At 45.1% G+C, this 14,302-nt stretch overlaps 2 protein-coding genes across 7 annotated transcripts in view; one reads left to right on the top strand and one right to left on the bottom strand.

The window, feature by feature from the left end:
• GDPD4 (glycerophosphodiester phosphodiesterase domain containing 4) overlaps positions 1–9,630 on the top strand; it is a 36,859-nt gene extending 27,229 nt beyond the window's left edge. Inside the window, exons 9-16 of the mRNA XM_005531001.2 lie at positions 156–238; positions 1,115–1,265; positions 1,949–2,173; positions 2,996–3,153; positions 5,294–5,441; positions 6,543–6,625; positions 8,071–8,156; positions 8,626–9,630. Of these exons, the coding sequence (XP_005531058.1) occupies positions 156–238; positions 1,115–1,265; positions 1,949–2,173; positions 2,996–3,153; positions 5,294–5,441; positions 6,543–6,625; positions 8,071–8,156; positions 8,626–8,657 (966 nt within the window). The 3' untranslated portion in view covers positions 8,658–9,630. The remainder of the gene's footprint in view (positions 1–155; positions 239–1,114; positions 1,266–1,948; positions 2,174–2,995; positions 3,154–5,293; positions 5,442–6,542; positions 6,626–8,070; positions 8,157–8,625) is intronic.
• Positions 9,631–10,748: 1,118 nt separating this feature from the next.
• Positions 10,749–14,302, bottom strand: part of MYO7A (myosin VIIA) — a 101,426-nt gene continuing 97,872 nt past the window's right edge. For all 6 annotated transcript variants that reach the window (XM_088051943.1, XM_014259765.2, XM_088051942.1 and 3 more), the window contains 2 exons: positions 13,792–13,911; positions 10,749–13,077 (listed from right to left, as the gene is read on the bottom strand). In XM_088051943.1, coding sequence (XP_087908069.1) covers positions 12,988–13,077; positions 13,792–13,911 — 210 coding nt within the window. In that variant the 3' untranslated portion in view covers positions 10,749–12,987. The remainder of the gene's footprint in view (positions 13,078–13,791; positions 13,912–14,302) is intronic.

Here is a 14,302-nt window from a genome sequence, read left to right on the forward strand (position 1 = left end):
TGGGTTTGGCTAAAGTGGAAGAAAAAAACAATAGGCTTTAACAATATAACGATGCTCCCTTAATAAAAAACAGATGCTGCAAAGAGGCAGAAAGTGTTTGCAGAGTCCTCCAGAGTGTGTTTGAAAATTATCTGCTCATGTGCCTTTTTGTTCAGCTGGCGCCAGAAAACACTGAGATGTCATTTCTGAAGACGATTGAGCATGGTGGGGATGGTCTTGAAACAGATGTCGCAATAAGGTGAGGGCAAAACATCACATCTCACAGAATATGTGCTGCTTCTTCTAAGAGCTGTCTTTGGAGACATGCAGCTCCAAGCCACTGGGCTTTACTGATGGCTGGGACAGGGTCCCTCCCCTGTCATGTGATGTCAGGGGCTGTAGGGTATGGTTGCTGTCAGGCAAGTCAATAAGCTGCAGCTATTGATTTAACAATCATTATTTCTACAGTGTGTTTTAAATGCTTGGCAGAGTATAAAAACAAGTCCCTACTCTAGTCTGACTTCCAGGTCACAGTGAGGGTTATATCAGTCTACAAACCAACAGAAAATTGTGTTCGGATTTGTGACATTTCCCTAATTATTAAATCTTTAATTGCCTTTGGTGAACCCATTGCCGTGAAATGCTAATATTCTAACATTCTGTGCAGGATGAACTGTTTCCAGGCATTGAATAAGAAAAACACTAACATTTAGATTTTCTACTAAACTAGACATTTCTATAAAAGAAAATTTTGTGTTTCCATCACTATCAATTCAGAATTCAGTTCTCTGGAAGCCACAGAAAAACTTTGATGTCAGCAGCAAAAAGAGATTCCAACAATAAGTTACTAATAATTTTTGAGGGAGTTGACAGGCGAAAAGGTCATCTCCTTCACATTGCCCTTAGGGAAACTGGGGTACAGAGAAGCATGACTTATGGAGATCCTCTAGAAGTATTAAAGCTGGAAATAACCTGGTGTCTTGAGCCTCAGCGTTCGTCCATATTGCACTCTCTGCACTAAGGAAGGCTGTACTTCTGCATTCTCTGTGGCCCACATGTTCTGACCTGGCTTGATTCTGTTCATCCTGTGAATGAACCTGCTCCCCAGGTGACCTGAACTCTTGCTCTCTGGCAGCTATGATGGGGTTCCTTTCCTCATGCATGATGACACCTTGAGAAGGACAACTAATATCCAAGAAGTCTACCCTAATGACACTGACAAAGCTGCTTCGTCATTCTCCTGGGATGCCCTGCAGAAATTGAATGCTGGAACGTGGTTCCTTAAGGTAAGCATCATAAAGGGCTAGAAGCATTCAAGGTCAGTTGGACTGGACTCTAGGCAACCTGATCCAGTAGGACACATCCCTGTTTATTGCCAGGGTCATGGACTAAATGAGCTTTAAAGGTCTCTTCCAATCCAAGCTTTTCTGTGATTTCATGGCTATCACCAACTAGATGTAAAAGAGACACAAACTGTCTATTATTTAACATCATCAGTGTTAGCAAAGGAACTGCTAGTTGAGTCGAAACTCAAATAAGTCAGTGTAAATCCTTCAGTTTGGGTCTCTTTACTTTGTTCAGTCTGCCTTCAGGTTAAGAAGACCTGTAACAATTGGCTGGTGGGTGTTCTTGTGTCACCTTTTCATGGCAGCAGCAGAGCTCATGGCCTGCGGGAAGGACAAAAGAACTACTTGTGCAATGTGCTATTTATAACATTCAGAACTAACAAGGTGGGACAGAGAAGCACAGCAGAGATAGCTTTGAACTATGCAATTAAGGTCCTAGAAGCAATGTCCTCACAGCCTGGATTAACTTCCCCCATTTCTTATGTAGAGGAAATAAGAAAAAGAAAATATCCCCACCTGTTGAAGACTGACATCAAACTATTTCCCTCTTAGAGATGCAGCTGGCTCCCAGAGCAAACTGCCTGATTTATTTTCTTTTTTTCTTTATACCTGTTTATTTCTAGAACAAACCATTTTTAGGGATGGGCTCGCTGTCAAAGGCAGATCAAAAAGAGGCAATGAATCAGTCCATTTACACGCTAAGTGGTTTTTTGCGCCTCGCAGACAGTCACAATAAACTTGTGATATTTGATCTCTACCGCCCTCCAGAGAAACATCCTTACAGAAACTTGTGGGTCCGCAAAATCCTGGACGTCATCCTCAAGGAGTCAAAGATTAAACGCCATCTGGTAGGGTGGTCTCACTCCATATCCCTTTTTCTTGCTCTCCTCATTGGGACTTTGGGACATACTCTGCATGATTTCACCTGCATAAAATTGGTCCACAGCATTTCACTTGATTTAAAAGGCATCATTTGGAGTATATTCCTAATACTAGTTCCTCAGAAGGTTCACAATGGTGTAATCTTTCAGCAGCAAAGGAAAAAAGGCAGTCTATATACAGCTGATGCCTTAGCCCTTAAACAGCACCCCTTTATAAATATAATTGTCAGTCTATTTCCTGCTACCCATGCTTGTTTTATACATTGCATAAAAATTCCTGGCTTAAATTAAAATAAATTGTGAATCTTTATTGCCTTCCTCACCCTGGCAGTGGATGAATGCTAAACTCATGGGAATCATGTTATGTACTCATTGATGTCTGGGGAGTTATGCTGATCTGTATCTGCTGAAGATCTTTTCTTCCATGCTGGAAGAATGGTAGAACAGAATATTTTTGGTTGCCTTTTCCATAAACTAAAGCTTTTCATTCATTTTCAACACTGCATCTTTTGTTGGGCTGTGTGAAACGTACTCACTGATTTCCAGAGGATAAGCAAGGAACAATGGATACTTATTTCTTGATAAAAGTGACTTACAAGTCCTAACCATCTGAATATTCTGAAGTTCTAAGCATCTGAATATTATTTGATCATTGGGAGAAACACCATCTGACAGGCTGGGTTAAGCCCCTCAAGATGTTATCTTTACTGGGCTTGTGTGAACAGTGGTGCATATTAGGATCATGAATTTTTCTGCTGAGAATTCACTGGTTCCTCTTGTCACCTGCAGGTCCTGTGGCTGCATAATGGAGTGAGGTCCTTTGTTCAATCTGTTGCTCCTGGGTTTCAGCACACAATGGGCAGAAAGGCACCAATAGAAGACCTAATAAAGCACAATATTGTCAAGCTCAATCTGGTCTACACTGACATGTCCAGTGAAGATATCCGGTAGGTTTCAGCCCCAGGTACAATCTTTGGGGTGCATCTGGACTACATTTGCCTCATGCATGGGGCAATGTCTCCCTCCAGTGACCAGTTCCAGAGACTATAACATTTTGAGAATAGGTCGTTCAGATCAAGTAGCCATCCCTGATGTATTTTAGGAGTGACAGACTGCAGATCACTCCTCCTGTTCATTAAGAGGTGGCACATGTAATTAAATCTGGTTGTCCTCAATTCCATATTGACAAGGATCTGAGGATATCCTGGTAAGAACAACACAGCTGTATCCTGATTTCTTGTCTTTTTATTTGTGCCATCCCCAGTCCCACCACCACTGAATCAAGGAGAATGAACAACTATTTAACCTCCCATGGCTCTTCCAACAAACACCAGTGCTGTTGTGAGGGACTGTCACCCTCTTGTAACCAGTGTTTTGGAGACATCATTTCCTATCTGTTACTACCAGTACTCTGTTGCATGTGACACACTGAAAATGTCATTTCTATGATGAAAGGCTCCACACTCATTGCAGGAGTTCCCAAAATGCTACTCTGACATGGCAAAATAACCCAAAAAACAACCAAAAACCCCCCAGCATTACCTGTCCAGCTCTCCTTCTGTAAATAGGATTTTTTGCTCTTTCCAATGCACAAAACCATTGAAGTCTAGTTGAAATTAAAAGGAAAGGAAAAACGTTAATCCTTTGGACAAGATTAATGTTCATATTTTCTCAATTATAATTGTCACAGGATGTGAAATCATAGAATCATAAAATCACAGAATAGTTTGAGATGTAAGGGACATTCAGCACCATCTAGTTACAACCTCCCTGCCAGGGGCAGGGAAGCTCCCACTGGATATGATTTCTCACAGCCCCATAGCCTGGCCTTGAAGACTTCTAGGGATGGGGAGTCCAAAAACTCTCTGAGCAATCTGTGCCAGTGTCTCAACTACCCTCAAAGTTAAGAATTTTTTCCTAATGTCTGACCTAAACCTTCCCTCCTTCAGCTTAAGGCCATTTCCTCTTGTCCTGCCACTCAATGCCCTTTTAAAAAGTCTCTGTCCATCTCTCTTGTAGCCCATCTCAGTACGGGAAGGTTTTCTAAGGTCTCCTCATAGCCTTCTTTTCTCCAGCCTGAAAGGCTATAAAAAAATCATAGGCAGATCCATTTGGGCAAATCTTGGACAGGTCCTAGGTAGATTTCTAAATGTTGATATTGATGATACATTACTTTACCTTTATATAAAGAATAAACTTACTTCATATTAAGTTTCAATATAAAGTTTATAATAACTTGAGAAATTATGTGTTAATGGAGTGACCATAACAAACTTGGGTGGCCAGCTTCAAGGATTAGCTCAGCTGGTCTAACCAACTCAGGTGCTCTAACCAACACCAGCATTAGGGGTTCAATCCCTACATGAGCCATTAACTGAAAAGTTGGACCCTGTGGCCTTCTGTGTCCCTTCAAACTCAGGCTATTCTTTGATTCTGTGGTGGTTTGGAACTCAGTGTGGGGAGGTTATAGAATAACATGAACAGTTTAGATTTAAATGATCTCTAAGATCAAGACCATCAATCCCAGCACTGCCAAACCCACCACTAAACCATGTCCCCCCCTCTAAATGTTTTAAATACCTCCAGAGATGATGAATTCAGCACTTCCCTGGGCAGTCAATTCCAAAGCTTGATAACCCTTTCCATTAAGAAATTTTTCCTAATATCCAATCTAAACCTTCCCTGGTGAAGTTTGGATCCATTTCTTCTTGCTCTATTGCTTGAAGATCTTCCATGCTGAAAGAATGGTAGAGCAGAATATTTCAGTTGCTGTAGCCTACAGCCTCCTTTATAAACTCGTTGTTACATTGATTCATATGGCAGAAGGATTAGAAAGGTTTTGACCTTTTGGGCATTTTATCTGCATTTGTTTCCAGCTGTTCAGCTATTCTGTATTGACAAATTGTTAATGATTAATTATTGGCTGGTTGGCTTTCCTTTATGTTCCTTATCTAGGTCCTAAAGTAAGCACTTCCTACAGAAGATTACAACCATTTCCCATGATCTTCCCGAATCTCCTTGAGTAAGCCCGAAGGAAGTACTAATCTCCTTGCTCAATGAAGGTTGTTGCCTTTTGGTCTTTTAAAGGAAATATGCTGAGGCAAACATCACCACCAACTTCTATGTGGTCAACGAGCCATGGCTCTATTCCCTGGCATGGTGCTCTGGGGCACACTCTGTGACCACCAATGCCGTCCACTTGTTGAAGGATCTCAGCCAGCCACTCTTCCTCATGGTAAGTGGAAGTCTTCTCTGTCTCAGGGATGAGAAATAGGGTTAGGATGTTCATGATTACCTTTGGAGATGATGGTCCAGTTCACACATGGATAAAACATCCTTTAAGGATCCTCTGCATAAGAAGGACCTGAGTTCAAACCTGCCTTACTGGGAACCTTAAAGCCACTACAGGTATTACCGTACCCTTCTCTCTTCTCCTGGCTCAGGATGAAGCACCCTATTTGTTTGGATTATCACCTTAGGCTCTGAGATAAGGGAAAAGAAGTCTTGTGCAGGAAGAAAGGAAGGGCCTTTGGGGACACAAGCTGATGCATGAGGATTTCCAGTTCTAAGCTTTTCAAGCACCTTACTGATGTCAGAAGTTTCTCTTTTCCCAGGGAGTCCCACTGCCCTTGTCAAACTTCGTCTTGTTCCGCAAGTCCAAGGGAAACAACCACAGATATAAGCCTTCTTTCTGGAAGGAATTTTCACATAATTTCTCTATTTATTATTCTGCCTTGGACAACCTGTAGAACCAAGAAGCACCTGAGGCATTGGTCCCACCAGAATCTCTTCAAGCACTTTAACCAGTTGTCTTCATAGTCTTGAATTAAATTTTACAATGCTCCCCTCCAGAGAACTGCACTGTTTCAGTCCATTCTAAGTTTGGGTGGAGGTCCAGTAGAAGGATAAATCTTCAGATGCTCTCAGACTTGAAGTGGAAGCCACCCCAGGCTCTCTGTGGTGTTCAGTAAAGGGCAGTTTTGCCAGAGGAAATGAGATACCACCAGTTGATGTTATATTTGGGGTAAAGCTGAGAAGTGCAAGACCTGCCTTACTAACAAGAGGTCTCTGTGGCATTCACTGTGATAAGGTAAAATCTTCTTGGCTACACAACAGACTTGCTTTTATGAAGGAGAATGATTTTGCACCAGGACCCAGTGGTGAGTGGCCAATTTGAGATGCCACCAAATGCTTTAAACACCCAAGGGATGTTACTGCAGATGCAAACCAGGCAGCTGAACAGCCATGTTCAATCAGGGAGAAAGTGTTTGAGTAACTTTTTTTGCAAATCTTGTGGTCCTTGGTGGTAGACACAACCTCTGTTGTTTTCTTACAGACTCCACAGCAGTACAACATCATGTGGATCCTGACAGATCTGACCTCTGCATTCCTCATCTCACTCATCTTTGCTCTGCACTGGTAACTACCAAGTTGTTAAGGGCCATCCTAACCTGACCTTTTGCTCCAGGTGGAGGGAAGGAGGGAATGCTTTCAGGTGACTTGAAGGGTTAAAACTACTCTTGAGAACATTAGCTTTCTCTTCTGTAAAGGGAAGAAGGCCCTGAAAGTCCCCCAAAACCTCCCTGTTTCTCCTGCTTGCTCTCATTTTCCCTTTCCATTTTGGCAGCTCAGGCATTGTCTACTCTCAGGATTCAGTGGAGAACAGGCGGATTTATAGTAGCAACATATACCAATTATCAAAGCTGGTGGGCTGAGAAAGGAACAGAGTTTTTATTATTACTATTTGAGAGTGTTTCACTGGACTGATAGGAAAGTTCTCAATGTTAATATTAGAGCACCCCATGTCTCTCTGCACATACCAGAGCCCCACAGGAAATCCATCCTCTGACACAAAAGTGTCTGACCATGTCACAGACTCTGACCATGTCACAGACACCACATTTTGTTTCCTTTCACTCTGTCAAAGATTATTGGGAAATCTGGGGTTCACAGAATGGGCACACCGCAGCTGCTTGTGTTTGGCTGCTGGATGTTCTGCTCTGCCACAGTTATATGAGGAACATGCCTGTGCAGAAATTTTGGGAAGCCCCTGGGTGAGCACTCTGGACTGCTGCTAACTGTGACTTGCTTTGGTACAGGAAAAGGTTGGAGTGCTAATATTGCTCTGGGATGGTGAAAAAATTAATTAGTAGCACTTTGACAGTGATGAATTAGCAGCTGTACAGGCATTTTTGCTGGGCATCCAGGCTTTCCCCAAGGCAAGGCGGTTCCTTCTTTTCCTTTCCCTCTTACCATGCTCTGCTCTCCTCAGGTCCTGCTTTCCCCTTGTCTTCAAGACTGCAGGTTTCAGGGTGGTACAGAATCACCCCTGTAAAACATCACCACCACTATCAGACCTTGCCATGCCCAACTCCTCCGGGATCATGTTCATGTTGTGTGCATTTCCCAGGGTCCTGTGGATGCTTCTGGTCCAACCAAACAACAGACTCCTCTGGACTGACCTTGAAGCAAGGGCATCCCCAGCCCTCCTGGGACCAAAGGGCCATTAGCTGTGTCTCAGTGCCCTGTGTGGTCTTGTCAGATTTATGAGCCCACCAAAATGACATTTTTTAAATTTTCCTGTCTGCTTTAGAATAGTGTCTGTAAACATTTTGGAGGCTTTAGAGCTCTTAAATCTTGCTTAGAAAACAGGGCTTAGTCAGAAAGTTGCCTTCAAAATGCTGTTGCACACATGAAGTGTGGATGCTTAGACATCAGTCATGCACCTCTCTCAGTAAGGACCTGAGAAAATCCCAAACTACCTGCCCTCACAAAGTAGGTAAAAGCTGTCCAAGGCAGCAGAGGGCCATGAGGAACACCACAGCAGGCAGTGGCCTCTGACCCACTTTCTCTGGCCCATGCAGGTGGCGAGAGAAGAACTTCTCCTGCTGTGCCCAGGACAGTAACCCAATGATAGAGAGTGGTGGCACCTACAACAAATTCAAGACAGGTGAGCAGGGCAAGGAGAGCAGCTGCATCCTGCTCAGGGTGGTCTCTGTGGGAGTACCGAGATCCTGATGGGTGGGCTGGTGATGCGTGTCCGTACTTATAAGGAAGGTTATGAGGAAGGATGCACTCTGGGTTACCTCAGCCCCAGACCCCATAGCAGCTCAATCCAATTGGCCCTGCTTCTAGCAAAGGCTGGGGCAGACACCTCCAGGTGTCCCCTCCAATACTCATTACTCTGCAGTACTGTGAAAAGAGACTCTGGAGGCACGGAGCACTCTTGGTTCTGCCAGGCAGGGTGGGACTGGCTGAGAACCCTCTCATGCACCACATTTCTGCACCCATGGAGCTATCATCCAGACAAAATGGCCCAACCTGGGCTGCATGCATTTTCAAACAGGTTCTGTTTGCTCACAGTGGCTGTCAGAACAGATGCAGATGTTTGGTAGCTCACTGTGTGTCTCCTTTTCCAGAGCTCAGCGACATGCCTGCTGTCCTGGCCTGACATGGGCAGAGAGGGGACATGGACCTGCTGTCTCAAGGAGGCCAGGGAGACCAGCTGGTGGGGGCTCAGATCTACCTGGTGAGGAGGAGCCATTTGCCTTCATGGCCCTGCTGGAGATGGGCACCAACCTTCCTCTCCTACAGCTTTTCTCATATTCCCATGCCTGCCAGGGATCCTTGGGGTGTAGGAGAGCACAGATGGAGGTGTAGCCATGAAGAATCTGTGTCTTGTGGTGAGATGCAGCAAGCACATGGGCGCCATTCCCCCCATTTACTCGGGACCACGGGCATCCCACTGGGTTATCATTCCTGCTGTGCGTAAGCCCTGTTTCCACACATGCTGTGAACATCTGAGCATCCTCCAGCCCTCCTCATTCTCAGGTGCCCAGATTTCTCCTATCAGACCAGCCTCTTCTCCACACACTACCTCCTGCCCTCCCCCCTTGCAGGTGTCCTCCATCCCCAAGAGCACACAATGGTCAGGTGCTGCTGGCTGGGTCATTACAATCGGTACCTTTCTATAACAGAGGCAGGGGCATCTTTGGTTTTCCCTTTCTCCGCTCTTGCCCTGCCATAGCCCAACAGGCTAATCTCCTCCCCCTATCTGTGAGTGAGGGCATGTCATTGCCGTGGGGGCTGAAGGACTTTTTAGGTGTCTTGGCCATGTAGCTACTGGGACTATGACCAGTAACAACCACTTTTCTTCAGAAGGATGGAGCTGTGTGTGAATTGGTCCCACCAGGTATTTGCTTTTTCCTTGGAAAAGTCTGTACACCTTTTCTACAGCCTGGGATTCATTGCAATTTTCATTTCTCCCAGTGGCTGCTGGCACACAGTGGGGAGGGGGCCTATTCTCTGTAAGGGAGATGTAAACATCTCTCAGGTTTAAGCCATATCTTTCTACTTGAAGAGATAATAAGAATATGTTTTTTGTAAATTGCAAGTGATGTTTTAAATACATTTTATCTCACCTATCCTGTTTTGTTCTTATTTCAGCAAACTGGGAAAGGGAAAGAATACAGTAGTCTTTACTTGATCCAGACTATAGACATACATATAGCCTTTTGTTAAATGAAGTGATCACAAGTGAGAGGGCAGCATGAAGTTTCAGAGTTATCTGTGCTGAGAAACATCTAAACCTTCCCAAGCTGCAATTTTGCAGTATTTTGGAGGCTAGAAATGCAAAAAATTAAGATTCTCCTTTGGAAAAAAGTTAAAGGACTGATGAATTGTTGTAGAGCACCTCCAGATCTATGAAATATGGGGAGTGGATGGTGTTAAATTCCCCTCCCCATGCCTTGCATACATAGGTGGTTCATAACTTTTCATGGACACCACGTAGGGTATGTGAGCAGCAAAACTAGGAGGTGGGGAGTGTGTGGGTTAAGCATGGTGTGCACCATGGGCTCCTCAGCCTGTGCCTTGGTGTTCAAGTGAGGGGTTTGGCTGTAGTTCCCCAACTGCTGCCTTTAATATGCATTGGGGAAAGCCACCTCAGTGCTCTCTGATCCATGTATCCAGCTGCTGCTTGGCCAGTATGCACTGGTAACTCCCTTTACTCACCCTCCCCATCCTCAGAAGCCTTCCCTACGGAGAGCCTGGCCAGTTAGACCTGTGGTTCCCTTGAATGCCTTACACTCTGTCACATCTCAACTACTATTTTCATTGCTTCACAGCTAGCAAGGTCTGGCAACCTCGTTAAGCAGATGACTGGTCATCTGACTCCCACACACAAGCTTTTCATCCAACACTTCCTGCCTGCAGTGATTAAGCTCAAAACTGACTGGAAGATTCAGCCCTTGTCATAGAGGACAAGCATTGGAGACTCCCAGACTTCACTGTTTTTTATCCCAAAAGAAAAGATGTAAATTGATTTTCAGTTTGGAAATACTGATGATTTGTTCCCCCTTGCTGGATGCTCTCCTCAGGAATTGCACAGTGCAAGGAGAAATCTTGTCCACAACAAGAACCTGGGATCCCTGATCCCACCCTTTCCCCTGGAGATGGCACCACAACTGCACAGTGCAGAACAGCCTCCCACAAGCCACTTGATGCTTTTTAATTGGATTATTTCACTTGGACATATGTTTTTTTCACGTTACATTGCTTGGTGTGAATACAAAGAGGCCAGCAGATGCTAATACATAAGACACACAGGTACAAACACACAGAGTCCCAGTCCTGCCCAAAATTATGGGGTGCATGGGATGCCAACAGAGCTGTAAGTGGAGGGATGAGGGTGGTGGAAGGGGAAAGATGACCCAGGACAGCTCTGGAAAACACTGCTGTGCTGCATCATCTGCTGAGCATGCAATGGGTGGCAGGGATGGCTGGAGACTCAGAAAAAGCAGTGATGGTGTGGTGATGATAGGCATGTGTCTAAGGACAGGTGGGATCCCTGGGACCACTGGATCATGGCAGCTGGGGAAAGGAGAGAAATGTCAGAGATGGATGGTGAGAAGGCAGCCCCCAATACAGCCTTGGTTGGTGTAACCATGCTCCCATCGCCAGAGTGCTTTGGGTAGGGGATGATGGAGGAAGGGGATCTCCTAGCAGCCCTGTCTGGCTGGTGGATGGCTCCGTGCAGCATCTCATTCACTTTGATGGAGCAACCAAAATCATAAGTCACTGCTGCATCCCACTTGAATGTCACAGGCCTCAAGATCTGGTAGGCAGCGCTGCCAGTTCTGCCTGGCACACCATGGTGTTGGAGATTGGAGCCCAGCTGAGCTTAACAGAGCAGCACGTGACACCCCACAACATGGACTTCTACAAAAGCAGTCAAACCCAGCCCAATGCACAGGACCAAGAGAGGCCTCAACATCTACTGAGATCCACTCAGTGTTGGTTACACAAACACCAGAGCTTGGTGGACAACTGTCCCCTCTCTTGATACCCCACACCCAGCCATGTGTTCCTTTGAAGCCTGGATTTTGGAAAGGCACCCCCAGGCTTCCCTCCCAGACACAATATGGTTTCAGCCTCCTCTGCCAGCAGGTCCCATCTCTGCTCCAAAGTAGGCTTGTCCGCACTGTGTGGCATTGGGTGGCAGATGAGACAAACAGCCAGCAGATGAGTACAGCCAATCAAAGACGGAGAAAAGCCCACCAAAATCAAGGGTCTGCCCTTGCTGTGAGTGGTTCAGGTCCAGCTAGGACTCATGAAGAGCTGCTTTATACAGAAACACACAAAGCACAAGAAAATCAGCTGGTACAAACCCGATGGCCAAGTTCATGTTTGAATTGCAACCCAGTATAAGCTTGGCTTCAGTCTTCCAAGCATAGGGTGTTCAAAACCCCTATATCCATATTGAAGTTTGCAGTAAAAGTCCTCCTCCCAAGGTTAATTTTTCTGGACACAGGAAGCAAAAGGAGATAATTCATTTTCCAAGCTTCGCTTCCAGCTGAGTCCTTAGGTTGGGAAAGATGTGCCTTACTCAGCCTCTGGCAGTCATGGCTCTTTGTTCTCATGGGAAATCCCTGGGCAAGGGATTGTTCTGCAGGTTGCCCTCAGCCCCAAGTCAGCATCCAGATACCGGCACGAAATACAGGATTTTTTTTTTTCCTTTTTAATATTTTAAAAAATAAATAGAAGAAGAAACAAAACTTTAAAATTTGTTCTTTAAATATTTCCAGCATTGCACGGATAGCACTTTAGTACTCTAGCCTGTTAGATCAGTAGTTTGTTTATTCTGATTCCTAGTTAAAATGTGCTCCTCCCAGCCTGTTTTTTCTTTCTGTACATCTTAAGAACATAGTGTATTCTTTTGTAATGACAAAAAAACCAAGCCCTGCAGTGTTCATTTGACATCTTTCCAGTATGGATCAGGGCTTGCTTATTCCTCTTCAAACCTGAAATTCCCAGAACTTCACCAAAAACCTGTTAGCATCCTAACAGCTCTCATATTTAAGGAAAAAAAAGCTAACAAATGAAAACAAAGCAAGCCACGCGCGCGCACACACACACACACACACACACACACACAAATCCTCTTCCAAGAGCCTTTGTGATGCCAAACAATGGGTTCAGGCAGACCTCTTGCTGGAGTGTTTTTGCATTGGTCACTGTCTGAGAGCAGTGATGTTCCCTGGAAATCTTTGAGGTGTAGGATTGAGTTGGGATGCAGGGTGAGGAGGTCAGAGATAGTCATCTTCACTGGAAGGGGAGGTGGGATTGGAGCCCTCAAGGTCAGAGTCCAGTGAACTCCCTGATGGTGTTCGGCTCATCTTCCACATCTGGGAGGCAAAGGTTCTTGCCCAGCTGCATGGGTATCCCACAGCCCTCAGCTGGTGAATTAGCCCCATGACTATGTGCCAGTGGCTTCCTGCAGTTCACTTGCTGCCCTTTGCACTCCTCTGTTTGCTCATGGCTGTTAGCATCTGGCTGATGTACGAGGTCAAAAGATCATCCATCTTGTACCCCTGAGGAGGAGAGAGAAGATGTTACCAGACTCTAGAGCACACTTTACAGTCTCTGGCTTGTGCCTCCTGAACACACTGGCTGCCAGTTCTCGACTTTTAAATTTTCAGGTACATTTTGACCTATTCCACTGTTCTCCTTGGGTGAAATGCCACCACCATGAGGAACAGCATCCAAAGATAAATTGCAACATTGAGACAGAGGAAGTCCCTGTCCCAGGATGTTGCTGAGGCTAAGGACATAGGGAGCTTTGGATAGGACATAAATTTTCAAATGCCCAACAAAATACTGAATGCCTCAGATGAGCAACAATTAATCCAGAAGGAACTTTCATCCTTTGCGCTTTGGGTTTAAGAGAATCTAGGAGGTTTATTGCTGTGATTGTTACTAGGGACAATCTGGATAAATGATATTGGTTAAAGGGATCAAGAGTACCCCTTGGGTCCATATCAGCTTTAATGTGTTTTTCAGTCCAGTGATAGGGAGCAGCCTCCCATGCTCCTGACACAGCAATATCCCAAGCATCTTAGGCTTGCTTGTTTGTTGGATGATGGACCATGTGAGAGCCCTGATTCATTGAGCAGCGCCGTGGGAAAATCAGAAGAAAAAACCCGTTATCAGCGGCTCTTCTGAGAGACCACTTTCAGCCCAGAGAATCCCTGAGACACAATTTGCGGCTGAAGTCAGGATTTGGTCTAATCTTTAACGCTTCTTACCAGGGAGGTCTCACAAAGCAGCTTGCTTCCTCTCACCAAGTTGCCAATGGTTATGTGGAAATATGTGTTGCCACTACTCCAGTTGGAGATCTTGGTGAAGGGGTGAGTGATGAGAATATCCTGGTGGGAACACAAAACTGACACTCAACATGCAAGAGAGCTTCAACTTCCACAAGGGGCTGTGGACATTTCTCATGACCCCGTTCACTTTCCATCACAGCAGGCCGAGGATGTCTACTGTGATGAGACTCATGGGAATGGCAGTGAGATCAAGACTCCAGATCCTCCAGAGCTTGTGAAGGACTCCTACACTAGAATGACCATGCAGGTGATGGAAGTAAGATCTCATCTAGTCCAGCTCCTGTCCTATTGCATGTTAAAGGATTAAGGAAGGAGTGTGTGCAACCTCCAGGTACAGGGTCCTAATAGTTGATGTTCCCAATCCATATTTTGTTGAAAGAGTCTGGGCTGGCTCTGTGCAACAGTGAATTTCTGTCTCCAGAAAATTTTC

The sequence above is a fragment of the Pseudopodoces humilis genome, chromosome 2, assembly GCF_049639895.1.
Source record: "Pseudopodoces humilis isolate 2021_Gansu_Grassland_sample_001 chromosome 2, ASM4963989v1, whole genome shotgun sequence".
Lineage (NCBI taxonomy): Eukaryota > Metazoa > Chordata > Aves > Passeriformes > Paridae > Pseudopodoces > Pseudopodoces humilis.